A 27,658-nucleotide genomic window follows, 5' to 3' on the forward strand; every position below is an offset into this window, starting at 1 on the left:
GAAGAAATTTTAGCCAACGGGTTCTGAAGACTCTAGAGGAGTTTTACCGGCATATATTCAATTAGAAACCAAAAAGCCGGTAGCACTTCTCAGGAGGTTCGGTGCTATGTTCTTTGCGCCCAGTGGATGGAAAAAACGAAAAGATAGAAATCGAGGCTTTCATTGAGTGATGATGACTCTGCTTTTATTCGCTATCACGAGAAATGGCGACGAGAAACGGAAAATGGAGAGCTGGAAACGGGAATAGCTTCATAGGACGTCAGTACAATAGCGGGGTGGGAACACTAAAAATGTCGCAAAAAGGCAAGAAGGAAAAGGAGCCAAAAAAGGCTCTCATTTTGGATTTGGTAGCAATGTAAGCAGTATCTATCTAACAGAACCCAGTAGGAGAAGAAAAGAAGGTGCCGCTAGCGAAAAAGACTGCATCTATCTCTCTCGGCACACGAATAAATGATCAGGACGCTGTGGAGGTGGAAAGCAAGGTCTTGACGATAAGGTAATGGTGCCTTGGAGAGAAAAGAAAGAAAGAAAAAAAGGAAAGGATTTCAAAGGTGGGAATTATTCTAGTTGAAAGTGCGGCTTTGCGGGTCGTGGCCTGAGGCAGCAAGCAAGTTTGGTTGATTGATTTTGCTTGGCATTTCCAGCTTGCTTTCTTTTGAATTTATTACATAAGGGGCCGTTATGTAAGCAGATTGGTGTTGGTGGGATGAGGTACAACCAAAAAAGTTCGAGGCGCAAGACATCACGACAAAAGGCCTGGTGGTGCTTCTTGGGTTTTATAGAGCAGCCAGTCAGGATTCCGCCATGATGGCAGCCTCAAGTAGAGGCAGCAGAGCCGTTAGAGGCATCTTTTCATGTAAGCAACCATTACAACCGCCAATTGAGTCAAAAAACTGACCAAGAGTTCGCAGCATCAGCTTCTTCCCCCACGTTGTGCTCCAGATGCGCAACCACCTACAAGACGACATCTACCCGATTCTACTCTGCCGCTGCAACTACAACAGAGGCCAAGGCTCCTGCTGTCGACGCTCCTCTTCCTCTGGTATCCTCGACCAAGACGCCGTATCCATACGACGTCCGCTCCGGCCTCATCCTCACACGGCCGCCGCTGCTGACGAGAACTCTGCACCCCTTCGAGAACGCCTTCTTCTTCTACCAGAAACGCCTGGAGGAGCGCCTCAACACGCCCTTCATCACGAGCATATACTTCAAGCCCGACACGGCGGCGCAGCTGGACTGGAGCCTCAAGGTCCAGGAGCGCGGCGGCACGGTGGCCAAGGAGCTGGGGACGTACAAGGGCAAGAACTCGACCGCCTGGGACGACGAGCTGAGGGTCGGGGACAAGCTCAGCGCGCAGGAGACTGTGCTGGAGAGTCTGCTCAAGGACGCTGCGCCGAGGGTGAGTGATGATGCGGAGGTCATTGCGCCGGAGGACGTTGTGCCTGTGGAGAGGCCGGCGGAGAGGTTGTCTGAGGCGGATTTGAAGAAGGACGTGAGGCGGCTGGATCGCCAGATGGAGAAGACGCTGTATCTTGTTGTCAAGGGGCCGGATGGATGGGGCTTCCCTGCCGATGTTCTCAAGGACGAGAATCTCCACGAGGTACGTTTTTTATTTGGTGTGATTTTTTATAATGGGAGATGATGGTCTAACATGAGGGAAACAGGGCGCAAAGAGAGTGATGGACCAAGCCGCCGGCGTCAACATGAACACCTGGCTCGTCGGCCGCGTCCCCGTCGCCCACCTCGTGCAGGAGCCCGTCCTCGGCGCAAACGGCCAGGTCGAGAAGAAGGGCCGCAAGACCTTCTTCCTCAAGGGCAGGATCATGGCCGGCCAGGCCGACCTCAAGGGCAACCCCTTTGGATACACAGACTTCAAGTGGCTGACGCGGGAGGAGCTGGAGACGGAGCTGGCGCCAGAGTATTATCGCGGCGTGAGGAATATGATGACCGACCGGTAAGGAGAAAAAAAGAAAGAAAGTAAAGAAAAGGGGAATGTGTATTACGATGATATAAAAGGGATGTCGAAATGTCGGGACTTGTAACATTATGAATTGTATAGTTTACACCATTATACAGAGCTTCACTGCATATGTATTACTGGATGCTGCTCACACGCACTTTGCGTTGCTCATTTTGCCTTATTATTCTCAAAAGAGACTTGCCGTACGACAATTTATTGATATCCTCGGCAATTCAAAGAAGGCACTTTACTTGTTATCGAGCCATTTAAAACACAGAGAACGTCTCGTATCAAACCCGGCTATATCTGCCAGAATCATCATATAATGGCCAACTCTTCAGCCTCCTTTACCTGGACCCTACTCTAAGTCTGGTATTCGAGGCTACAACACCCCAGAGTTTTCATCACATCAAGTGATAAATCTCCCCCCTACATTAGCCAGCATTCATTTCTTTTCATACAAAGTTATAGCAATAGTAACCAGCCCTTCCAAAAAGCACAACGGGTGACCGCTTTACCCAACGCCGCTACGCCGCTTTCCGCTTCCCGATTTCCAGATTGTCAAACACTGCCCGGCATTATGTTCAGTTCCAGCCAAAAGCGTCATACTGCCAATGTCACAGCTCACGCTCCACTTAGGCTGGTTTGGCCTGTCCCTCAACAAAGTTGAGAGCATCCTCCGTGCTGACACAGTTGATGGAGCTCGTCTTGTTGCGGAACGTCACGCCGTAGCACTTGTCTGCGATGTGAACAATCTCGGGTCGGAAAGTGGTGCAGATAAACTGGGTGCCGGCCTCGTTAGAAATAGACTCGAGAAGCGAGGCAACGGCAGTTCGGTATTGCGCATCCAGATTGGCGTCGACTTCATCAAAGATGACCATGGGGCTGCTCTCGGTCTGCTGCAGCGCAAAGATGAGGCAGAGAGCACACAAACCTGGAGAAATTGAAAGTTAGTGGCAAGGCATAATATTTGAACAACCAGAGGGCACTTACTCTTCTGACCACCACTGAGCTGTTGAATCTTTTGTTGCTCATCCAGATGCTTGGAGTTGAAAGACACGCTAATACCAACACCGATGTAGTTCTCAACGCTTCCTCGTGCTTCTTCGTCGGACTCTTCAGCGTCTTGACGGCGGTCTGTCTTCCTTTGGATGACCAGACGGCCGTGGCCAGCCGGCACAAGCTTGCTGAAAATGGTGGCAAATTCCTTGGACACCTGCTTGAAAGTACGCTCAATGGCTTCATCCTTTCGCCGGTCAAGGTGCTCCACGAGCTCTTCAATGGATCCCTGGGAATCGTCCAATTCCTTCCGGCGCTTCATCAGCTGCTCTTGCTGCGTCGTAAAGTTGTTGTACTGCTCAAACGCCTTTTTGTTGACGTGCTTGTACTTTTTCAGCGCTTCGTTGACCTTTTTCAATTTGGATGTGATCTAGCGTGCAAGTTAGCTGACTTTCCCCTTGTTTCTCTCACTCTACCCCACGGGGGAACCAAGACTTACGGTATTAGCCTGCATATTCTCGTATTTATCAAAGGCTTCCTCAGGCAATACTCCCAGCTCCCGAATGTTTTTCGCGCATTCTGCAGCCTGTGAAGTCAAAAGAGCCTTTCGCTGCAAGGTCTTCTCCATCCTCTTCTGCTGCCTCTCGATTCTTGTGGAAATTTCCAGTTGAGTCTGCTCACGGTTGACCTTTTCAGATTCAAACTGCTCCAGGCGAGTATTGAGCTCGTCGAGCTGAGCCTCAGTCTGGCTCAAATCAGCCTCAACAGCCTTCAAAGCCTTTTGAGCCTTCTTCAACTCGCGTTCAGCCTCCTTCAAGCTACCAGACGCGCCACCAACTGCAGAATTCTCAAATGCTTGACTGTTGAGCTGATCCAGTTTCATTTGGAGATTTTGCCGCAGGTCAATTTCCAACAGTTGCTTCTGTCTTTCCAGTATTCTGCGGTTGTTGCTGATTTCATTCCACTGTTTCTGCAATTGCTGGACAGTACGGCTTGATCCTTCCAACTCACGTTCCTCAGCTGTTGTAAGCGTCTTCTTAAAATCTGTACCCAATTCGGACTCGTGAGCTGCAACTTCCTGCAAGAATCCACTCATGTTCTTTTCAACCGCATCCCGCCTCCTGATGGCCCCATCGAGACGATTCCTCTCGTTCTCAATGTGAGATGACCTGTTTCGAAGCTCGTGCTTGAGTGGCTCGAAGCCATCCTCAGCCTGTCGGAGCCTCTGCTCAAGTTTTTGAACTTCAGACATGGCGCCAGTGATCTCTTGGTCCTTGAGCTCAATCTGCCTGCGAATGTTACGAGATTGCTCAATGAGACCATCGTACTCCTCTCTCCACTTGTTAGCAGCCTGTACGGCTTCCAGGCGTGACTTCCGGGGGTCGATGTAACCACCAGTCATGGCACCACGCTTGTTGGTAGTGTCACCCTCTGCTGTGATACCATCCACACCGTGACTCCTGGCATACTGAGCAGCTACAGCAAGGTTGGGACATACGACAACCTTTCCAAATACCTGCTGGAACGCCTTCTCAAACTGCTCATCATAGTTGATCTTGCTCAAGAGTGGAACCGCGTCGTTGGAATTTGGATAGTTTACTTTGCGTGGGCGAAGTTGGGCCAGCGGCATGAATGTGACTCTGCCGCCGTGCTGTTTGTACATGGTATCTGCGAGGTAGGTTGCAGTATCGGCATTGTCGACGACATAGTGGAATAAACTAGCGCCAGCAATTTGTTCGACGGGTAGTCGATATGCGTCGCTGACCTCCAGTAGGTCTGCCAATGTTCCGTAGGCACCCGGGATATCTTGCTCTTGTTTCAGTCGGCGGATAGTAGCCAAACCACGAGCGGTGGCCCCGTCAACCGCATGAGCCAATTCTCGCTCAGCGTGCTCCTTCTCTTGCCGGGCGTTGGAGATGACAGAGTTAAGTTTGTCGTCTTCTCGGCGAATCAGCTTCCGTTCATCATTCAGCCTGTCCAGAGTAGCCCGTGCCTGAGCCGCTTGATCTACCACCTCGCCCCTATCGCCACTCCAGTTGGCTAAACGTGAGCGCAGCTCGGCAACCTCTCTCTCGCCCTGCTCGATTGCCTTTTGGGTTCTGGTGACCTCCTCATCAGCGTCCAGTTTGTTTGCCTTTTGGGTGCTGATGGTTAAGCTGAGCTCCTCAATTTCCTGCTTGAGCCAGGCATCACGCTCAGCGCGATTCTTGAACCGAGACCCACGGCTTTGCTTTGCAAAGAGGCGTGATCGTGACGCCTCAACGGTATCCAGCTGTCTTCTGACCTCGTCTTCTTCATTCTTCGTGCGCGTATATTCAGGGAGAAGCTGCGCCAGCTCTTTTTCCTTGGTCTTGATCTCACTCTGTACGGAGGCCAGTTCGGAAGCATGTTGCTCTCGAGCTTGTTCCAGTGCAGACTGTCCTTCTCTCAGATTCTTTACCTTGAGCTCAATCTTGGCGAGCAGCTTTGCATTATCGCGTCTATCTTCCTCCTGCTGACGTCGATCAATTTGCAGAAGCTCCAGCTCTCTCTGCAGTTTGTGAATCTCGGCGTCAATCTTGGAAATCGCCTTTTCTCCTTCCAGGAACTGCGCGCGGCTCGAATCTGTGTTGTCCAGGCCATCTTGCCTAGCGTTATCAATTTCTTCAAGGGCGGCTTGGACGGTGGTCTGCTCTCGGTGGTGGTACGCATATTCCAAACATCTCCTCTCTCGGTCCTTTTCCTGGAAGCCTCGCAGCTCTTCCTTTTCCTCTTCGAGCTCTGCCAGTCTCTCCTTAATGTATTCAAGAAGCTCGTCAATCTTTTCTCGCTTGTTGTTCGTCTCCGTCATAATCTTGAGGGATTCGGCGCGGCGGGCTTCGTAGACTTGTGTACCCGCAACTTCCTTGAGCAGATTCAATCGCTCAGACTCCTTCATATTTGTCAAGGCGGTGACGCGACCTTGGGGCACAATGTAGTACGGGTTAGAACGTGAAAAGCCGGCTGCCTCCAGCAGGTTTGTGACATCCGTCTTGGTGACAACCTTGCGGTCAACTGAGTATTCGTCCTTCTTGAGACCAATGGTGCGTCGCAGCACAACTTCTTTGCCTCCGGTGGGAAATCGGTCGTCGCTATTGTCAAAGATAATCTCAACATAGGCCGACATGACGGCTGAGCCCGAACCTTCGTGGAGGAGACCCTGGCGCTCTTCACGGCTCATTTGCGTGTATGCATCGCTGAGGACGAAGCGAATCGCCGCGAAGAAGTTACTCTTTCCCGATCCATTGCGGCCGACGATGACGTTGGTCTTGGGAGAAAAGGGTTCAATGACCGTTTGGTCCTTGTAGCTATTTGAGAGCAGTCAGCACACAATGTGTGTCTCAACAACATGGCGGGGTTGCGAATCCGCACCTTTTGAAGCCTTGGATGATGATTTGCTTGATATACATGGTCGGCTGCGCGGGCGCCGATGCGCAACATCCGAGAGACCAAGAAGCTGCAGGACTTGAACTTTTTGCCGCGGGTTGCGCAGAATCAACGGAGTGCAAATGTTCTATGCGATGCGATGCGACGCGTCTCGTCTGGCCCGCGATTAATCAGAGAACTTGGAGTCGCGTTGCACCAGCCCATCTAAGATTAGCGCCTAAAAAATCAGGTGTCGATGATAGCTCTCAGTGCTGTCTGTTTAGGTACCCAACCTGCTGCGCCTAAAGCTAAAGCTACTGGCGCCATCTACCCTACATCTCACCGATGAAAATTAATTAAAACTTATTACTGGCGTAGCTATCATGACAAAATCAGACATGCTATTGTACAGCAACTCTTTCCTTGGCTTCTAGTAGCCGGTTATTGAATGTTATAGTGCTTCTTGTGTCACGGTTGGTATATAATTGCACTGGTAATTTTATTCCGCCTTTCTTTGTCTTGTTATGGGGAAAACATGTCAGCTGGGGCGTTGCTTGGACCAGGATAATCCACTCGATAAAGAATACGATATGCTATGTACATATTCACACACTGACAGACACGAACAAATCATCAAATTTGATTCTTAGACATGGCGTACCAAGCATGAGGTGCCCATGTTATCTAGTACGTAAGATGGCACGAGCCCACGAGAGGTAAATGAACATGTTCCACTTACAGTGATAAACTGAGATGTGTCTGAAAAGCATCATGACGGCGTGGTAGCTACCCTGGCAAAAACCCGACCACTAGTGCTGTAATCGGTAATATGGGGTATTCGCCGCCACAGTAATTTGCATCAAGCTGTTCCAGGACTCTTCCCGCTCGTTTTATAATCTGGCCTTATTTCTCGTGCTCCCATCACCTTCCACGCTGATCCTTCAAGATACACACGCGACGCCAAAGTCGCGGAAAAGCCATGGGCGACAATCGTGCATGACTGATCGTCATAGGCGGGTCGAATTGCAGAAACCAGTCTCCGCGAGTCAAACAAGTTGGGGATGGATGGCGTGTGTCGGACCAACCAATGCTGAGCAACAGGGACAATAGCGTCTCACGGCAATTTTAGATTACGGCCAAACGGGTCGATCTAGACAAGCCAGATCTGGCCTGCACCAACCAACCTTGGCCATTCTGTCTCAAGAAGACAAGCGGAGAAACTTTTTGCGACATGGCATGTCAGGGGTTGCGCTTTTGAAAATCATCGTAGTACATACTACATGCAATACTCGTATACATACATACATGATTGATGTCCTCATTCAGTAAAGGTACTATTACCTAGGTGGGTGTATCTGCAAGGGATTGATTTCAATAGCTTCCCATACGCAGTCCGGGATCATGCTGGCAAGCCATGTGCGGTTTGCGTTGGTGGCCAACGTGGCTGGCTGGATGGTGAAGGCAAGCAAGTAGACAAAGGCGCCCCAAGACACCTACGATATGCGGGAGGGAACCAGAAAAAAAAAAAAAAACCCCAAAACAAAACCACCCGAAGCATGGGTAGGAAGGACCAGGAGGATCCGACATTTGCCGGGGGTGGGCATCCGGGGGCCTGTTTGCTCTAGCAAATTCTCTTCTTACAAGAACCTTGAAGCTTCAACTGCTGTGCTCTTCTTGCTAGGTTTGCTGTAGCGAGTTTTCCATTGTCGCTGTCCAAGTACACGTCGGAAGATGGTAAGCATCGTTGGCACCCGAGATCAGCTCATTGAGAGGTACATTGAGATGGTGGTTGGTCTCTTAATGTACGGCCGGCGTCCCGATTGATACCCTACGCTGAGCACATCCATGCTGCGCATCGAGATTGCGACGCGCCTGTCAAGGTGTTTTTTTCACGGCAAGCTGCCTGAATGGTGCTCCAATCGGCGGCAGCATTTCAACCGGCATATTGCCGTGTATCTCGAGATGCAATTGCATGCAGCAGTGCTGAGCAAAGAGTAAGTCGTTTGCTCCGTACGAGCCGCGGCTAATTACCTTGCGCAAAGGCGCGGAGCCAACAAAGAAGACAAAGAAGAATGGAAGCAAGATTCCGCGAGGACAGAGTTATGTACCCTGCTGTTTCTACAGTACTGCTGTTGCGGCCTGGTACATGGTAAGAACAAAGACAGGATGCAAGTACTGCAGCGCGCATCAGACGCAGCAACAGGTACATCCATCTATGATCCATCCATCAGTCAGAGCGCTGAGGTACAGGTATGAGAGTACATCTTATGCGGTCACTCACTGGCAACTGATGCGCTAGAGGCTGGACAGGGCTCCAGCAATGGGGGACGTGGCCCCGCTCTTTGCGCGCTAGCGAAGCATTAGGGACATTAAGCGAGACGCCGTTGGTCGCTGGGACGGCGCAGCGTGTATAAAAATACAGGCATAGACATATAGAAAGCCCGGCCTGCCCTCCACTCAATTCTCCCCGTCCAGCCCTGCCCGACCATAGCCATAGTCGCATCCAGCACAGCACCCGCGCCCTCGCCAGAGCACAAACCGCAGGCAGACGCAGGCAGACGGCGCCACTCCCACTGGCCCAGCGCTGCATTGCTACGTGTCAGGCGCTGCTCCGGGTTCCGTTGCCCGAGGCAGCAGCACAGCTCCTTTACACTACAAGGTCGTGTGCATTGATTGGCATCTCAACGTGCTATCAAATTTGATTGATTCATCGGGTTGATCCTTTCAGGCACCCAAAGGTACATACTCCATTTTCCCCTGCTGCTCTGTTACCACACACAGCTTCCAAGTTCCCACCGCAACACGCTCCAAAGAAGCCTCATCCAATCCCACGCCGCGCACAGCTGCTTTTTAGTACCTGGTACACCCCCGGCTGCGACTGTGCTTTCGCGCGCCCTCATTGGCGTGGCTCTTTATATTCGGCGGATCCCCCTCGCCTTCAAAACCATTTCTAACCCAATCCAATAGTGTATGCGCCATTGAAGCTGCACGAACCAGCCTATTCCCAGGTACCCTCTTACAGCACCAGCTTCGGTATAAACCAGGTGTCGCATCGCATCGCATCGCATCACGTCGCATCACCATTTTCTCGGTTGCTCAGTTACGGCTATTGCTTGGCTGCATTGTCGTCCTTTCGGTGCATCTCACTGCATCGTCAGGACTCTCCCCCAGGACTTATCGGCGCTGCGTCTTACAGGCAAGTACTTCCTCTCTGTGGTGTTTATTCCTCTGATTACGCCATTTCCATCTCACCCATCCCTGCCCCTGCCACCCCGGTATATGTACCTGGTACCTACCTTATCTTATCTTCTTTCACGTCTCATCGTCACTTTCATCATGTAAAAGGCCTTTGCAATTCATCTCTTGATTTGCTCTAATGTCCCAATCTGATGCACTTCAACATTTCATCACCTCACTCCTACCATTTCCCCAAGTAACCCCGGCGCTTGATGATTCTGAGGCCTGCATCGCGCTGCACGTGCTGCATTAGCTTCTCCATGACAGACAGCCGGCGCTATATCACGATTCAGCAGCGATTGACGATTGCTGCCTCGACTTTCTTGGTCACATCGCCTCAGCCTCACTACAATGCCCAACGCTGCAGTTCTCCCACATGCATATGATGCACTGCAAATACATATAAGCAGACCGCTTGGATTGACTTCCGGCTATACCGTCTCTGTCGACCACCGAGCGTGACTGGCATCAACTCGTCTCAAAAATCTGCTGCGCGCACTGCCGTTCTCCCTACTCTTCCCCCTTTGCCTATTCAACTTCAGATTATCCTGTCAACTACAAAGTATGACATGTGCTAACTAAAAATATAGAGCACCCAGCTTATTATGTCATGAGCCCCAAAACACCATTTACATACTACTTTAATACACGACTACCTACGCCATGACTTCTAGGTATGTCCCCACACTCCCCTACTTCTTCGGCAGTAGAGACAGCAGCTAACCTTTCATCAGACTTGACCGATTAGTTACGTAGGTTTATTCCCCTTCTTCTCCGATTACGGGGCAATTTTCAAGTCCTTCTGATTTGATAGCTGACGCATTCCTTTAGCATCCTTGAGACAGGGAGCACAAGGCTCATCCGAGACACTGCAGTCAACCAGCTTGCTGACTGGCAAAAGCAACACCCCGATGAGTTATTCAATCTCCTGTCTCGGGTCATCCCGTATCTCCGTTACAAGGACTGGGAGACGAGGCAAACCGCCGCCAAAGCCATTGGTAAAATCTTAGAAAATGCCCCGCTCTATGATCCCAACTCAGGAGATGCCCCGAGTGAGCCCAAAAAGGAAGAGAGCTCGTCCGAAAACAGTACGATTAAGAAAGAAGAAGACAGTAAAGCGACATCCATTCTTGCTGATGACGATGTCTTCAAGTTTGAGACTCTCGATGTGGACACTGTTTTGAAGTTCGGGCGACCGCTTCTACGGGGTGGCGGCATTGAGTACAGCCTTGCCTCCCTCGATCCCCAAGCTCGTCTGGAGCACCAAAAGAAGACACTTTTGGGTCGCCTGGGCTTACTTGGGAGGAGATTCGAGGATGAGGAAATCATCGTAGGGGACGGGATACCAAAAACACCTCTTGATGCGCCCAATGGCGGTGGCTTCGGTAAAGGCGATGGCACGCAGTCCCAGAGCCAGCCGACAGAAGAGTCTCAGCTTAGCTCAAGGCAACTGAACGTACTTAAGCGAAAACGTAAGAAGGAGGCGATGAAGGCACAGGGCAAAGGCGGGTTTGGAGATCTATCACTGCGACGAACGACGACTGCCGGGTCTGAAGGACTGGCAGATGATACCCCGATGGCAGACGAATCGAAAAAGAATGGAAAAGTGAATGACTACTTCAACCTTGATCGTCCAACCGATATCGATGAGGATGCAAAGGTCGTCAGCGAGTTCAAGGGGTCGGTGATGCAGATCAAATCTGAGCTTGAAGCCGAAGAGTCTATGGAAGGTGCTGAGTGGCCATATGAGCGGCTCTGCGATTTCCTAAAGATTGATCTCTTCGATTCCTCCTGGGAAACGAGACATGGAGCCGCCATGGGATTGCGCGAGGTACTCCGAGTCCATGGCGGCGGGGCTGGCCGAGTTCGAGGCAAATCGGTGGATGACAATAATGAGCTCAACCGCACATGGCTCAACGATGTTGCCTGTAGACTCTGCTGCGTCCTTATGCTGGACCGCTTTACTGACTACAGCTCTGATACGTCCGTTGCCCCAATCCGAGAGACTATTGGTCAGACCCTGGGTGCTGTTCTTAAACATGTCCCCTCCAACTCCGTCTACGACATCTACCGGGTCCTGTATCGCATGGTGATGCACGAAGATCTGAAGCTAGACCAGCCGATTTGGGCTGTCTGCCATGGTGGCATGATTGGCTTGAGATATGTTGTTGCAGTCAGGAAAGATCTATTGCTTCAGGATGGAGACATGATTGATGGAGTCATCAAGGCGGTAATGAAGGGCCTCGGAGACCTTGATGACGATGTGCGATCTGTCAGCGCTGCCACCCTAATACCCATGGCTAAAGAATTTGTCACCATGCGGCCAGCTGCTCTCGATGGCCTCACCAACATAGTATGGGAAAGCTTGTCCAATTTGGGCGACGATTTGAGCGCCAGCACAGGCCGCATTATGGATCTTCTGGCTACGCTCTGCAGCTTCCCCCAAGTACTAGAGTCGATGAAGACGTCTGCTGCCCAAGATGAAGAGCGATCCTTCACTCTGCTGGTTCCTCGCCTCTATCCATTCTTACGACACACCATCACATCTGTTCGCCTTGCTGTCCTGAAAGCCCTCTTGACCTTTGCCAATCTTGCAGACGAGACATCGCAGGGCTGGCTCAACGGTAGAATTCTCCGCCTCATCTTCCAAAACATTCTTGTTGAAAGGGACAAGGAAACTCTTGACATGTCGCTGGACCTCTGGGCGGCCCTCGTCCATTCATTGGCAAAGGACCCCGCCATTCTTGCTGATGAATTTGCTCCTCACATTGACCCATTGATGCAGCTGACATTACATCCCATTGGCGTGTCGCGGCATCCTATCCCTATGCATGCTGGCTTATTCCAGAAGCCATCTGGTGGCACCTACTCGGCTCAAGGCCCGGCTCAACCTGGTGGGAGACGACTCTCCTCGCCTGAGGGCCCTGAACGACCTGTAAAGCGCCGTCGTAAATCCACCAAGGTCGAAGACACCACCCCCACCAACTTGACGCACGATGTGGATGGCCATATGATGCAAGGCGATGTTGATCTTGTTGGCTTGGAGGTTCTGATTCGGTCAAGAGTTTCAGCTGCCAAGGCCATGGGCCTCATCATGTCCTTGGTGCCTTCGACGAATCTCGACGATTATGATGCCCTGCTTGTTCCAGGCCTCACCTCCGCCTTTTCCTCTACGCAACTAACTGCCTGTCTTGTCATTGACGAGTTTGCAAGGAATTGCCAAAATACCGAGGACCCCGCCCGCTACTTGGATCATCTCCAGCGGATTGTCGAATCAGACCGGCCTTCAGCTTACCGAGACTTGGTGACCTTTGTTCAAAGAGCGAGAAGCCAATGCCAGCAATTACTTCACCTGTTCCGCGACCACGGCAAAGTCTCACACAGCAAGCTACCAACCCTTCCCGTCGTGGTTCAAGGTGAAGCTGAAGCCGGCCCCAGTGCCTTTTCCATTGCTACTGCTGAAAAGTGCGTTGGCGAAGACTTTGAGAGGCTGAAAAAGATTATGCCCCCCGGCCAACGATTGATCGCCGGTCAGCAGCTGGATGAATCTCGCCAAGACACAATGACAGCCATTCAAGAGGCCAAGGCATTCAAGGATGCTCGTGACATTAGGATCAAGGCCGGTGCCGCTTGTGCCATGGTCGCGATGAAGCTCTTGCCGAAGAAACCTAGTCCTCTCATCAAGAGTATCATGGATTCAATAAAGACAGAGGAAAACCACCAGCTCCAGAGCCGCTCATCGGACACCATTGCCAAACTGGTACAGCTCTTTACAGAGAAGGGAAGGCGTAATCCCGCGGAAAAGGTTGTTGCCAACCTGGTCAAATTTTCTTGCGTTGAAGTAGCGGAGACTCCCGAATTTCCCGTTCATGCTGCCAAGACCGATTGCATTCTCTCTATGCAGAAGGAAGAGGATCGCGTTGATCACCCAGATGCCGCTAAGTGGGCAAGGGAAGCCAAGGCCGCTCGAATCACACGTAGGGGTGCTAAAGAAGCCTTGGAGATTCTGTCCAAGACGTATGGTGCAGCCTTGTTCGAATCTGTGCCAAGCTTGCAAGGCTTCATGAAGGATGCGTTGGTCAAGGCTTTCAGCGGAGACCTGCCCGCGGAAGCTCGGGACCCTGAGCAAACCTTTGGCCAGGAGATTGTGGATGCCATGTCAGTCATTCGGACCATGACGCCCACATTGAACGAGAGCCTTCATCCGTTTGTCATGGAGATGATGCCTCTCGTCATCAAGGCTCTGCATTCCGACCTCTCAGTTTTCCGCTACATGGCCGCCAAATGTCTGGCAACTATCTGTAGTGTCATCACCGTAGACGGAATGACTGCGCTTGTGGAGAAGGTTCTCCCTTCGATCACCAACCCGCTTGATCTCAACTTCCGCCAAGGAGTAATCGAAGCCATCTACCACCTGATTGCTGTCATGGGCGACGCGATCCTCCCATACGTCATCTTCTTGATTGTGCCTGTCCTCGGCCGAATGAGTGATTCCGACAACGAGATTCGTCTCATTGCTACCACATCTTTCGCCACGCTTGTCAAACTGGTACCTCTCGAGGCCGGAATTCCCGACCCCCCTGGCTTGTCTGAGGAACTCTTGAAGGGGCGAGATCGGGAAAGAACCTTTATTGCTCAGCTTCTTGACCCCAAGAAGGTTGAGCCCTTCCAGATCCCCGTGGCGATCAAGGCAGAGCTTCGATCATACCAACAGGACGGTGTCAACTGGCTCAATTTCCTCAACAAGTATCACCTGCACGGCATTCTCTGTGATGATATGGGTCTCGGAAAAACTCTACAGACTATCTGCATTGTCGCTAGTGATCACCACCAGCGGCAGGAAGAGTTTGCCAAAACCCAGGCTCCTGATGTGAGGCGGCTGCCGTCTCTGATTGTGTGCCCCCCAACACTCTCAGGCCACTGGCAGCAGGAGATCAAGACCTACGCCCCTTTCCTTAGCGTCACTGCCTACGTTGGGCCGCCAGCGGAGCGTAAAGCTATGAAGGATAGACTTGGCGATACCGATATTGTCATTACTTCGTATGATGTGACCAGAAATGACTCTGATGTTCTCGAGAAGCACAGCTGGAACTACGTTGTGCTGGATGAGGGCCACTTGATCAAGAATCCCAAAGCCAAGATTACCCAAGCTGTAAAGAGGCTGGCTAGCAACCACCGACTGATCCTTACGGGTACACCTATTCAAAATAATGTGCTGGAACTCTGGTCTCTATTCGACTTCCTTATGCCCGGGTTCCTCGGAGCCGAGAAGGTGTTTTTGGACCGGTTTGCGAAGCCCATCGCGGCAAGCCGATACAGCAAGGCATCGTCCAAGGAGCAGGAGGCTGGTGCATTGGCGATTGAGGCTCTTCACAAGCAAGTGCTTCCGTTCTTGCTCCGCCGTCTCAAGGAAGAAGTCCTCAACGATCTACCACCCAAAATCTTGCAAAACTACTACTGCGATCTCAGCGACCTACAAAAGAAACTATTCGAAGACTTTACCAAGAAGCAGGGCAAGAAAATCCAAGACGAGGCCGGCCGAGACGACAAGGAGGCCAAGCAGCACATCTTCCAGGCCCTGCAATACATGCGAAAGCTGTGCAACTCGCCTGCCATGGTCATGAAGCCGGGAAGCGATCTGTATGCCGAGACGCAGAAGATTCTACAGAAGCAAGGAACGTCGATTGAGGATGCCCATCATGCACCGAAGCTCACTGCCCTCAAAGATCTCCTGATTGACTGTGGCATCGGCGATGACAAGGACGACTCCAACGACCCGCTATACCAGCCGATCAAGCCTCACCGTGCTCTGATTTTCTGTCAAATGAAGGAAATGTTGGACATGGTCCAGAACAAGGTGCTGAAAGAAATGTTGCCTTCTGTCTCCTACCTGAGGCTCGATGGTGGCGTTGAAGCGAACAAGAGACAGGACATTGTCAACAAATTCAACAGCGACCCGTCGTACGATGTGCTCTTGCTGACCACTAGCGTTGGTGGTCTTGGACTGAACCTTACGGGCGCAGATACTGTCATCTTCGTTGAGCATGACTGGAACCCGCAGAAGGATCTGCAGGCCATGGATCGTGCTCACAGAATCGGCCAGAAGAAGGTGGTAAACGTCTACCGTCTCATCACGCGCGGCACATTGGAGGAGAAGATTCTCAGCCTCCAACGGTTCAAGATTGATGTCGCTTCCACGGTGGTCAACCAGCAGAACGCTGGGTTGGCGACGATGGATACAGATCAGATCCTTGACTTGTTCAATTTGGGCGACTCGGGACCGAGTCTCATATCTGACAAGCCGCAAAACGGTATTGATGGCAGAGAAGAGGACATGGTTGATCTCGAAACTGGCGACGTACTGCGGCAACCGGGCAAGAAGGCATGGCTGGACGATCTGGGAGAATTGTGGGATAACAAGCAGTACGAAGAGAGCTTCGACTTGGACGATTTCATGAAGACCATGGCTTGAACGAGGTAGTCGGTGGTTGACGGTCCCGATGTGAGAAAAGATATCTACCAAACGGCAGCAGAAAACGAAACAATGACTACATGTTTAATACTACTAGGCGCGATTGCTTTTGGTTCCTTAGTTTTGCTTCCTCTCTTCTTTTGCTGCGCCTTCTTTGCTAAAAACAAAAATATCCGGATGATTTCGTTGGACCTGTACAGTAGATAGATTAGGTATTGAAACTAAGCGGCGGTGCGTTTTGTATGATTGGCCGCAGGGGGAAGGTTTAGGGCTACAAGGATATATGATGTGAAATCAAGAAACGAATACCAAGCCAGCTCCCTGATTAATTTTGGCATTGATTTGCTGTGTGTGTTGTATGAGACTCTTACATACCATGGATACTGATTTCAAACCCTTTGGTGCCTAGTAAATCCATGTACAGGTTGGACCCCGCCAAAGCTTCGGTGGACTTCTATCGCCCCACCTTTGCGAACCTCTTTCAATGGTGATGTCAAGCTTGGAAGCTTCCATCTCCCTTTCCACAGTTTTGTTCAGTATCATAACCATTACAAGTTTGAGCTTCGAGATAAGCGAGGATACAAGCAGCGTGTGAGATTCTATTTGCATCAAACATCCCGCCTTCCTGCAGCACAGCCGAGCTCTCGGGAGCTCCAAGAGCAGCCCACCATGCCTATTGACTACAGCCGATTTGTACGCAGTGAGGATGCAGTGCCCCCGTGAGAAGTGCAGTTACTGACCAGTGGCATTCGTCAACTAGGACGCGATCGAGGTCAGCGACGATTCCGACATTGAAGTCCACCCCAACGTGGACAAGCGGTCTTTCATTCGAGCGAAGCAAAACCAGATTCACCAGGAGCGTCAGCAGAGGAAGAACCGCATCGCAGCACTCAAGTATGAGAAAATCATCAACAGTGCCCTGCTGGGCAGGATAATATCTCTCTTGGACTCGCTCAAGTCCCACGCTTCCGAGGCTGCGACTGGAAACCAGGCCGAGATCGCTTTCAAGGCCGTCATGTCTACCGCTGGGGACCCGAAGGACGACCAGCCGCCTCCACGACCGGAGGGGGTCTTTAGCGACGACCAGCCGCTCCCTTCGTACTCGAAGATGCTGATGCAGCTGCTGGACCAAGTGAACAAGGCCCTCGAGGAGAAGAAGCCCGATGATCGGTATACGGCGATGATGGACGAGATTCAAGAGCACGTGGACAAGATTAAGGAGCTGCAGAAGGAACAGGCCAAGGAGCTGGAGAATCTTGAGAAGGAAGAAGGGAAGAAGATTACGAGCGATAACATCCATGATGGATTCAACAGTTCGTATGTGAACAAGTCAGGGCCGTCGGAGAAGAAGGAGGATACCAAGGTGGAACTTCTGAACCCCAACTTTTCCACCTCTGCATCGGCATCGGCATCGGGAGCGTCTTCATCAGACAAGGTTGCGGTGGATGACGATGACGAAGTGGAAGCATCACCAACTGCCAAGAAGTTTTCAGAGATCAGTGTCAACGATTACCAAGCTAGTTTGAAGTTCCTGGCTCAGCACCCAGAGATCTTGACGGAAAAAGAGACGGATGGACTGCTTGTGCTTGCGTTTGACGCAGCCTTGGAGCGCAAAGACGATCTGTCCCGTCAGTGCGTTCACCAGGCGCTATTGCTACAGTACTGCCGCGCTCTGGGCAAGGATGGCGTTGCGCTCTTCTTCAAACGAATCACGACCAAAGGACATCAAGCGCAAGATGTCTTTTACAAGGATGTTCAGGAGACGTACATGAGAATCAAGAACAGGTCGGCCGAAATCATCGCCGAGCGGGCCAAGGAGCCGACAGAGGTTGAGCAGATCCAACTACATGCCATGGAGCCTGGTACTACGATCCAGATCAGAGTCCCCCCTGCCCAAACCGACGACCCAGATGCCCAGGCAGCTCGGAAAATCTTTGATAGCTTTGCTCCCGATATGAAGAAGGCACTAGAGTCAGGGGAACTGGACCAGGTCAATAAAGTGCTGGGCAATATGAAGGTCGAGGACGCGGAGGAGCTGGTGGGTCTCTTTGGTGAGGTAAGTTACGCACGCCCATCTTTGGGCACACATTCCCCCATTATTTGAGTATACCGGACTTACACGTTTTCTCCATCTTAGGCAAATATCTTAAGTCTCGAAGACGAGCTGATCGATGCCACGACTGAAGAAGGACAGCAGCAGCTTAGAGAGATGGAAGCCGCAGCGGCAGCTGAGAGAGAAGCTGAGAAGGAAGCTGAGAGAGAGGTGGTGGGCGATCCTGAGTGAAGATGACGGGAAGGATGATGATGATACCAACTGGGGGGAACGAAAACGTCTGGGATCAATCACTCATATGGAATAATTTTCAGGTTCTTTGGCAAAAGCTTCATTGACTTTCGGCCTTGCATGGGTTGATGGTTTAAAAAGATGTGTAATAATGAGGACTAAAGAGCCCATGCGGGCTGTGTTTCTTGCCAAGATGATGGGCATTGCCGAAAGAGATTCAAGTGATACGAAGTAAAATGGTTGGTCATCCTTTGGGTTAAAGCCGATGTTCCTACATCATAACGGAGATTGGACATAGACGCACGGTTGTATTAAACCCGAACAACGATGATCCTGACGGAAGATTTGGTTCTAAGACCCCAAATGCTTATGTTATGCTTAACAGCCTTTTGACGGCCTAATCCTGTTCATTCCCGCGGCTTGGATTTTGAGGCTATGGAGTTTTGGCTTGATAAGGCGGACAAGGACCTTTAACTCCACTGACCGCGCGGCCTTTTTTGGGGGAACGGTGAGATCGGTGTTTTGGTATGTGGTGTTTGTGCGCTCTCTTTTTTCTTTGGTGGCTTTGACGTGGCTTGCATGAATGGGGGGAAGGTGGAGGGTTTGGGTATGTTTGTTTGTCTTTTACGAGGGGGATTACGTATGTCTTTTTTTCTTTATTTCATGGATGTGATGTGATGTGATGGAGGCAAAGCAAAGGGCGGTGGGTTATACTGGAGGAGAGAAACTGGAGAGATATGGGGAGATTCGTAAGAAAACATCACCGATGCCGCTCCAATAGGCAATTAGTAGTACGTATGTTGGACGGAAGAGTTTATCGCGTGCCTCCCCGCATCTGTCAGATTTGGCTCGATACGAGATATGCCCCTTGTCGAAAGAAAAGAAAATCGAGCATTAGCATCGTTTTAAGGAATGGAAACCAGAAACCTTATTCATCGGGCGAAAAAGCGAAAGGGCAACGATCAATTCGAAGATTTGGGAGGGGAGGATATGGAATTGTAAGAGAAATTGCCTAGAGGGGATTAGTGTGAAAGTGGGAGCGAGATATAAATAGCAGCCGCTTGTGCTTTTTTTTCTCTTTTTTTTCTGTGAGCTGATCGGAATCCACACAGCCTCGTCACATCGATGTTTCGTATTTGAGATACAGTGACATGAGTTTTTTTTTTTGGAGGGGCTGAAGAGGGGCCAATTGTGTGGTCTGTTCCGTGGCACGTTTTGGGGTAGTTTTGGAAATACGTAGGGCGCCCGGTAGTGGATTCCGGTATAGGTAGATACAGTATAAAGACGGTAGTATGAATCATGAATGACGAAGAGAAGAAGGCTGAATATGGTATGTATTGTTATATCATCTTATTTGTTGTTTATTGTTTTATATAGAATAGCATGAGTAAGACCATCACATGGCATCATATGACAATCTTCATGTAACCATCAATTCAGCGCCCGTATATACGTAGAGCCTCATCCTCGAGATCTGCAGAAACCACGTTAGGGGCACATCTGCTGCAGTTTCAGCGCGTCTCCACTGCTGACGTCTCGAGGCGCAGTTCTGGCACTGCCAAAAATGCACAGCACATGCAGGGATCCGCCACCAGATTGTCACTCGCTAACTGTCTTTCCGATAGGGGGCTCTTTTCCTATCAGACCGAGAGACGGCATTTGCGTCTGGTTTTTCTCTCATACAATCCACCTGTACTCTTCTTTTCCTTTCTTGGGTCGTCTTCTCTCACTCACCGAAAGCTGAACGCGACGTTTATTTTTTCTTGTATTTTATTCCTAGGGTTGATCTGGAGACTAGATTTTCCTTCCATTCTTCGTATCATAAATGCTCCGCTAGTGTTCTATGATTTAAACTTTTTTCTTCCTCTTTTGCTTGTCTCCTTCTCGTCTCTCTCTTGCACTCGTTCTATACATATTTGCTTTCATATCCTTTTTATTTTCATTCTTTTCATTTCGTTTCTTTTTTTAAAAGAACGGAATCATTTCTATTTATATCACCAAGATTGGTTAGTACTATCCGGACACTTAGCAGCAGCGACTTGGCGTATCTACTGTACATGGGATACCTTTAAGCGACTCCATCTTCGGCATTCCATAACTGACAAGGGCAAGATATAGGCGGTGATATATCATATCAAAGGCAGATAATCACACAGAATCACAATGCGCTTTTCATTATCTCAAGTGCTGGCTGGTGCCCTGATGGGCATTGCCGGCGTCTCGGCCATCCCTCAGCAGCCCACGTCCGCGGCGTCCCCAACCTCAGTTTCATCAGCATCGCCATCACAGACTTCATCGTCATCTTCAGACCAGTCACAAGTCTGCAACAACTCGCCCGTGCTATGTGATCGTCATTATAACGATATCACCTACATGGGAGCCCATGACAGCGCCTTTCTCAGAGACGCGAGCACCGGCAACTCCATCGCCGGCAACCAGTTCCTCAACGCCACAGATGCTCTGGACGCTGGCCTGCGTCTTCTTCAGGCACAGGTTCACAATGAGAACGGAACTCTTCACCTGTGCCACACCTCGTGCGGCCTTTTGGATGCCGGACCCCTGGAGAACTGGTTGGCAGACATCAATGATTGGGTTGTTAGTCATACCTCGGACGTCATCACCCTCTTGCTGGTCAACTCGGATGAGGAAAACGTCTCTGAGTTTGCGGCTGCTTTCCAGCAGTCTGGCCTCAGCAACTTTGGCTTCGTTCCTCAGAGCAAGACGGAGTGGCCGAGTCTGCGGGACATGATCGCCAACAAGACTCGCGTCGTGTCCTTCATCACCAATATTGATTCGTCTTCTTCATCTCCCTACCTCCTGCCCGAATTCGATTACGTCTTTGAGACGCCATTTACCGTTGTCGACCTTAACGGCTTCAACTGCACTGTGGATCGGCCCTCTAACGCCGGCACTGCTGCGCAAGCCTTTGGATCAGGCTTCATGGGACTCATCAACCACTTCAAGGACCAGGAAATCACGGCAGGCCTCACCATTCCCGACACTGACAACATTGTCCTCGTCAACAGTGACAACACCACCACAGCGGGAAATCTGGGCCTCCACATCCAGCAGTGCAACACTCAGTGGAACCACCGCCCCAGCTTCGTCCTCGTTGATTTCTGGGACCAAGGCGAGACTGTCAAGGCAGCAGACAACAGCAACGGCATCAACCAGGCCACCGGTAGGATCAACGCCACCAACGACAGCTCGAGCGACTCCTCGGCAGATTCGACGAACCAGGCGCGCGAATTTGGCACGGGGGCCTTGATTGCCTTCCTTGCGGCAACGCTGTTGATGATTTAAGGGGCTGCGTCTCATGCTTGGCTCATCATAAGCTCAGCTGAATACGAGAACGGGGGAAAAACAAATCAAATTTAAATCAAATCGACCCATTTATTCTTCTCCAGGCACGCTGCATTTGGCATTTTAGCGAGGCGTTTTTATTTCAAAGGCAATCTAGATTGCGATGCATGGGGTTTCTGATCTTTTTTTTTTCTGAGACAAAAAGAGGGGGAAAACATCATCTTCTGGGGGAACTATAGAGATTTTTTTGAGCATTCTGGCATTTTTGCATATCTACCTATCCTTAGGCATTGGCTCTATTCGCCACCAATTGAATATTTATACCTTGAGATGCACCTGCATCTCCAATACATACCTTCTTTGCTGCTTTAGTACCGTGGGATTGTGACTGTAAAGCGCCATATCCGCTGTCTCATTTCACATGATGCTCTTTGATGTGCAATATCATTACAGACGGTTTTATTCATCTAGAAAATCCACATGATGTATCCATTTATATCTTCTCTTACTTTGTTAATTTCGAATTCTGTAAACATCAAATACTTTCGACTCATTATCGCCACGCATACACTGTTATACTCGATACCCGCTAAAAAGAGGGCGGTAGCTCTTCAACATCCCAAGTTTGCTAACCAACACCTCGAGACTCAAATTCAAAGTCAGTGATAATACCAGAAATTAGAAAAATATAGCTATAGTAGCATATAATAAAAGAAAAGTATTGATAGTAGAAGAGAGTAAGTAGTGACAGCAGTAGCAGCTATCTAAGGCATCGGGTATTTGCTGCTGAGTACTTAGCTAAGAATAGCCGGGCACTCAAAAAGCTCCCTCTAAACCAAAACCCCTCCACCATCACCCGAATTTCGCCTCCATCTTCTCAAATCACCTCCTAACAACAGCTTCATTGAATGCTGCGCCTTTCACCCCGACTCTACGGCGCCTCAAGGCATATCCACGCATATTCACTTCACCGGGCATTTGGGACTACTGCGGCAGTTATGGATTACGCTTCGATTCCGACGCCGGCTACGTGCTATGCCGATTTCTGCTTGATTCCCGTTCGTCTTTCTTTGTCTCTCTCTGTTGTAGTTATGTGAGATGTCTATGGAGGGTTCTTAATTTTTAACTGATGGATTTTTACAGGTTGGTACGGGCAGCGTTTCCGTGGCGGAAGAAGTTGCGCAGGTTCAGCGTGTTCTTAAGGCGAGTGGGTTGAAGTACACGATGCACTCTGCGGGAACGACGGTTGGTGAGTTTTTCTTTTTTTTTCTTTCACTTTTGATGGCTGAGAAAGAAGATGTCAGACGTGAAAAGCAACATATGAGCTGATTATTTATTTTGTGTAGAGGGCAGCTGGGAGGATGTCATGACAGTGATTGGCAAAGCGCACTCGGCGGTTCACGAGAAGGGAGTTGTAAGAGTTCAGTCATCGATGAGGGTTGGTTCAAGGTAAGTTCTAAGCGTGGTGAGAACGAAGTGCCATTGGTTATATGAGCTCTTGCTAAAAATATCTGGGACAGGACGGATAAGAAACAGACTGCTGAGGATAAGGTCAAGAGGGTTGAAGATTTGTTGAGCAAGGATGCCAAATGATGATACTGGCTTCTGGCATATGATTTCACATCATAGGTAGGACACGCGCAGAAAAAAGTGAATGGTATTATTGTAAGTGTTAATTACTACCTGGTACTTTTGCCTTGCCTTCAGTATGAATCCCTCGCGAAACCTTTTGAGTCGTTTGCAACCCAAACTGTCCGGCGCCCGAATCTCAACCCATTGAGAAAACATGAAACGAACAAAAGATTCCAGTATCACATAGTACACATTACTTGTACATATTACAACGTTTTCACATTTCTCCCCCCGTTGTCACCTCCCAAAAGAAACGCCGCCATGTCGTGCCATCGTACACACACATCTGCTATCGTCATCTCTATCCTCGCATTGTCATCCTCTTCTGCGACTTGCGCATCTCCTTCTCTCTCTCCTTCTCGAGATACTTCTTCTGCGCCTTGGCATCCAGGCCCTGAAGGTCGGCATCTCGCTTTGCCTTCTTGGCCTTTTCCTTCTCAATTTGACGCTCCTCGTTCTTCTCCTCCTCAATCGTCCTCTTGATCTGGTTAATCATGGCCTCGCGAGTGGCACGAACCCTCTTGAGAACCTCGGGACGGAAATGGGCATCCTTGACAAGAGCATCGGGAATGCGAAGGAAGTGCTCAAACAGGGGCAGGAACTGGTCATAGTTGTTGTTCGACGGAAGACGGTACTTGAGGAACACTCGCTTGCGCGGCGCAGTGTCCTCCAGGCGAGCGGGCTTGTCAATGGGCTGGTCAGAGATGATGAGATATTCGAACAGGTCGCCAGCCTTGGTGGCGGCTTCAATCAGCTCAGGGGTCAGGAAGGCATCGGTGATCTCGGCGCTCTCGCTCATAATGGTCAGCCAGTTGGGCAGCTTGGAGTTGTCCTTGGTAGCGGTCAGAGAGACGTCGTAGCGGTCATCACGCAGCTTTTGCATGCTGGACTTGTTGACAATGGCCCAAACAAAGCCGTCAAAGGTGCTCTTGCTGTCCTTGGGGCGAGCATCGACTCCGCCGGCCGAGGGAGGGAGAGTGAGCTCTTCCTTGCCATCAAAGGGGTAGATGGTAGCCTCTACAACCTCCTGAGGGGCAGGAAAGGTGTCAGTGACCAGGGACAGTCCATGCTCGATGTAGTGCATAAACGGGTTGAATCGCTTGGCAAGAGTGATCTTGACATCCATAAAGGCAACATTCTGGCGGCCGGTGGCGTACGAGGCAAATTCGAAAAGCGACTTTTCCTTGATGAAGGACTTGGGGTCAAAGTCGGAGTCGAGCGTAGGCACGCCCCGGAAGCCAACAGAGGCGAACTCTCTCTTCATGACGGGGGCATGGGCCTTGATCCAAGCCCTCGCCTTGGAGCGGTTTGCGCGTGTGCCAAAGATGTGGAATATGAAGATGATTGATGCGATGACGAGGATGATGCCCTCGGGCTTGAACTCGGACAGCGAGTGGCGCTCATGGATGTTGTACCACTTGGTCCAGACCACTTCGCCTGTGGGCTGGGCGACCGACCCGGTCAGCGTCGAAGCCTCGGGGACGGCTTCGGGGACGGCATCAGGAGCTCCGGCAAAGTCGGCAAAGTCTAGTCAATACGGTCAGCTTTTGCTATGAATTCTCTCGAGACATCGCGTGGCTTGTCAGGGTGACCAGCGGCACAGGCGCAAAGCAGGCAAGCAATTGGAACAGCGTCAATGGCGCAACAAGAAGAGGGAAAACGTACCAGAGTCTGGCTTGGCGGCAGCGGGCTGCTCCGGCTTTGCGCCTCCAAAGATGTTCTTGAGGACGTCGGCCATGGCGGATGACGGATCAATTGGCTTGAGGTTGGAGGAGGAGAAGATGGAGATGGCGATTCAGCCAGCGTGGAATCTTTTGCGGAGGTTCTCGAAGGCTGGGTGGGGTCTTGCTTCTCTGGGCTTCCTTCTAGCCTTGCCTGTGGTTGGTTGAGCGAGTCCGCGCCTAATATGAGCTTTTGATAAGAAACGTGTTCAACAACTGCAATTGATGAGATGATTGTGATATATAAGAATTATTCATTAGGAATATCAATCCAATCAACGATAATTTGGCCAATTCGACGATTCATCCCTCTCCATCTCTTACTGTGAGCGCAAGATGCTTGCCTCGCACATGCACCATCACCAAGAGCTTAGCTTTCCCCAACACATGGACTTTCTACAGCCCACTGCATTAGCACTACTACCTGGGGTAGCACGCTGGAACTATCGCCAGCTAGCGTCAATTAGGCTACAGAACAGATTGCATGTCTTGTCCTGTCCTGGTCTGCTGTTGTCAACCTGGTCAGCACAGTGTGACGGCATCTACAGAAAGGATTGATAAAGAAGATGACATGAATTGACTTATATAAACGAGCTTCAAATGCTCTGACCTTGTCTCGTATGAACACATATGACGTTGCGCCGCTGTGGGCCATTCCGGCTGACTAACACACAGACCCCTGATGTTGTTGCCTGGCCAACGTTGGGAATGGCAGCAATCTTCAAGCCTAACGTGAGCTTCACTATCAATAAGTTGAACCGCCAAACCAGCTTCCAGCAAAGACGTAAGGACAGAGGATATAATAAAAATGCGCCGCACAACAACCACCCGTCAATATGGAAAGCAATCCAAGAAATCCAACGCCGAACGGATGTTTGCAGAACTGGTCCAGACTCCAGTTCGAGAGCCCCCGGCCAAGCAAAATGCAAAGCCGATTGAGGAACAGATTGCTCCGTTGACCAAAAGGCTATCTGAAGTATCGCTGCTGGAGACCCCGAAACCCCAAACCAAGTCAAGGAGAGCTTTCAAAAAAGATGCATCGATTTTGGAGGACGAGCTAGAGGTGCCGGAAGTCATTGAGATCAAGCGAGAGTCTGTCAAGGCGCTCAAGGCAACTGCAATTATTGAAGACGATACAACAAAAAAGATTCAAATCCTAGAGGACAAGATCGAAGTACACCAAAAAGAGAAGCCTAAAGAGAGGAGGACACGCACGAGCAAGCGCATTACTCCGATAAAGAATGAGTCCTCCTTGAGAGTTCTCACATGGGGCGATGTCTGCCCTCCTGGAGACCAGATTGTCAAGATTGCCGAGGCCTCATCCGCAGAGGTATACCGCATCACCAACAAACGAGGCACTAGTATTATCAAGGCCATCCGACTGCCATCGCCAATCAAGCCCCTAACAAAAACGCAAGTGGCATCTGGTCTGGTTGATGAGGAGCCGCATTCACAGGACGATGTCAACAATGAGTTGCAAATTTCCGAGTGGCTCTCCGATGTCCCAGGATTCGCCGTTTACAAAGAACGGTATATTGTCCAGGGGAAAACGACTAGTGAGCTTCTCGAAACGCATCAAACAGTCCAGAAGAAGATGAAGAGGGAAGATCCGGGTAGGGCGCAGTACTACCCGTCACCGAGCCGGTATTTGGATGACACCAAGTTCCTGGTTGTGGAGCTTGGAGATGCAGGCAAATCTCTGGAAAACTGGCCATTGGACGGCGTAGATCAATTATGGGATATTTTCCTATTGGAGGCGATTGCATTGGCTAGGGCTGAAGAGGTTGCCATGTTCGAGGTGGGTATCTGTTCCTCCCTGATGTTTCCTACTTGTGTGCTTTTCATCCGTGGCATCACAATGCTGACGCATGGTAGCATCGCGACCTGCACGAGGGTAACCTCTGTGTTAAGCAAGCTCGCCCTCCCCGAAAAAGGGATCCTAACGCAGAAGGGTTTTTTGGTTATTCAGGCCTCGAAATCACAATCCTAGACTATGGCCTTTCGCGAGCTGAAGACCTAACAAACGATGATTCTACGCCCATTGTGTACGACTTGGAGCGAGATCTCAGCCTATTCACCAGCACCTACAACCCTCAGTGTAAAGTTTATAGACAGATGCGGTCCTTCTTGCTTCGAGCTGACCGAGAGTGGCTCCCGCCAGAAGCTCACAATGTCCCGTATGCCAAGGGAATCGACGGTCCGCTTTCTTGGGACGCATATGCCCCCTACACGAATGTGCTCTGGCTGGCCTATACCTACGAATACATGGTGGACCACTTCGAAGGCAGCAAAAGAGAGCTCGCAAGGTTCAAGAAGGAGACGGCAGAACTGTGGAAATATTTAAACCCAGATGCCCCGAAAGATGTACCTGCATTTGGATGCGCGGCTGACGTGGCCTGCTTTGCCTTGGAGGCTGGCTGGATACGACAAGAAGAGCTTCTAGGGGCATCGACTTCCATAATGGATCGAGAGGACAGCATTATCGTCTCAAAGAAGGTAGTTGATGTCGAGGTGTCGCCGCGGAGATCAACAAGAAGGCGGCGTGAGGCTTGAGAGCCGTTATATATGACATCCAATTGCTTGTCAGGGAGGCAACAAGATGACATGTCTGATGATTTAGGGTTAAATGTACATTATAGGCGTTTATGGGAGAGCGAGGTTTGAGG

At 50.4% G+C, this 27,658-nt stretch overlaps 8 protein-coding genes across 8 annotated transcripts; 6 read left to right on the forward strand and 2 right to left on the reverse strand.

The window, feature by feature from the left end:
- Positions 1-804: 804 nt before the first annotated feature.
- Positions 805-1,958, forward strand: T069G_07226 (39S mitochondrial ribosomal protein l46 domain-containing protein; the record flags this gene model as incomplete). The annotated part of the gene is made up of 3 exons (XM_056174436.1): positions 805-856; positions 918-1,600; positions 1,665-1,958. The coding sequence occupies 3 exons, from the start codon at positions 805-807 to the stop codon at positions 1,956-1,958; spliced, it is 1,029 nt and encodes a 342-aa protein (XP_056028015.1).
- A 637-nt stretch (positions 1,959-2,595) lies between these two features.
- Positions 2,596-6,387, reverse strand: T069G_07227 (SMC proteins flexible hinge domain-containing protein; the record flags this gene model as incomplete). Its single annotated transcript, XM_056174437.1, has 4 exons — positions 2,596-2,894; positions 2,954-3,389; positions 3,459-6,285; positions 6,350-6,387. 4 exons carry the CDS (start codon positions 6,385-6,387, stop codon positions 2,596-2,598), a joined length of 3,600 nt encoding a protein of 1,199 aa, XP_056028016.1.
- A 3,856-nt stretch (positions 6,388-10,243) lies between these two features.
- T069G_07228 (uncharacterized protein) lies at positions 10,244-16,052 on the forward strand (the record flags this gene model as incomplete). The annotated part of the gene is made up of 3 exons (XM_056174438.1): positions 10,244-10,254; positions 10,315-10,332; positions 10,412-16,052. 3 exons carry the CDS (start codon positions 10,244-10,246, stop codon positions 16,050-16,052), a joined length of 5,670 nt encoding a protein of 1,889 aa, XP_056028017.1.
- A 669-nt stretch (positions 16,053-16,721) lies between these two features.
- On the forward strand, positions 16,722-18,336 carry T069G_07229 (cdc37 hsp90 binding domain-containing protein; the record flags this gene model as incomplete). The annotated part of the gene is made up of 4 exons (XM_056174439.1): positions 16,722-16,745; positions 16,813-17,914; positions 17,975-18,108; positions 18,190-18,336. The coding sequence occupies 4 exons, from the start codon at positions 16,722-16,724 to the stop codon at positions 18,334-18,336; spliced, it is 1,407 nt and encodes a 468-aa protein (XP_056028018.1).
- A 2,163-nt stretch (positions 18,337-20,499) lies between these two features.
- On the forward strand, positions 20,500-21,639 carry T069G_07230 (uncharacterized protein; the record flags this gene model as incomplete). The annotated part of the gene is made up of 1 exon (XM_056174440.1): positions 20,500-21,639. One exon carries the CDS (start codon positions 20,500-20,502, stop codon positions 21,637-21,639), a length of 1,140 nt encoding a protein of 379 aa, XP_056028019.1.
- Positions 21,640-22,637: 998 nt separating this feature from the next.
- T069G_07231 (thiamine-binding protein domain-containing protein) lies at positions 22,638-23,232 on the forward strand (the record flags this gene model as incomplete). The annotated part of the gene is made up of 4 exons (XM_056174441.1): positions 22,638-22,697; positions 22,783-22,888; positions 22,986-23,088; positions 23,160-23,232. The coding sequence occupies 4 exons, from the start codon at positions 22,638-22,640 to the stop codon at positions 23,230-23,232; spliced, it is 342 nt and encodes a 113-aa protein (XP_056028020.1).
- Positions 23,233-23,572: 340 nt separating this feature from the next.
- Positions 23,573-25,009, reverse strand: T069G_07232 (uncharacterized protein; the record flags this gene model as incomplete). Its single annotated transcript, XM_056174442.1, has 2 exons — positions 23,573-24,798; positions 24,937-25,009. 2 exons carry the CDS (start codon positions 25,007-25,009, stop codon positions 23,573-23,575), a joined length of 1,299 nt encoding a protein of 432 aa, XP_056028021.1.
- Positions 25,010-25,800: 791 nt separating this feature from the next.
- On the forward strand, positions 25,801-27,545 carry T069G_07233 (haspin like kinase domain-containing protein; the record flags this gene model as incomplete). Its single annotated transcript, XM_056174443.1, has 3 exons — positions 25,801-26,166; positions 26,233-26,790; positions 26,868-27,545. 3 exons carry the CDS (start codon positions 25,801-25,803, stop codon positions 27,543-27,545), a joined length of 1,602 nt encoding a protein of 533 aa, XP_056028022.1.
- Between the last annotated feature and the right edge of the window lie 113 nt (positions 27,546-27,658).

This window comes from Trichoderma breve, chromosome 4, assembly GCF_028502605.1.
Source record: "Trichoderma breve strain T069 chromosome 4, whole genome shotgun sequence".
NCBI lineage: Eukaryota > Fungi > Ascomycota > Sordariomycetes > Hypocreales > Hypocreaceae > Trichoderma > Trichoderma breve.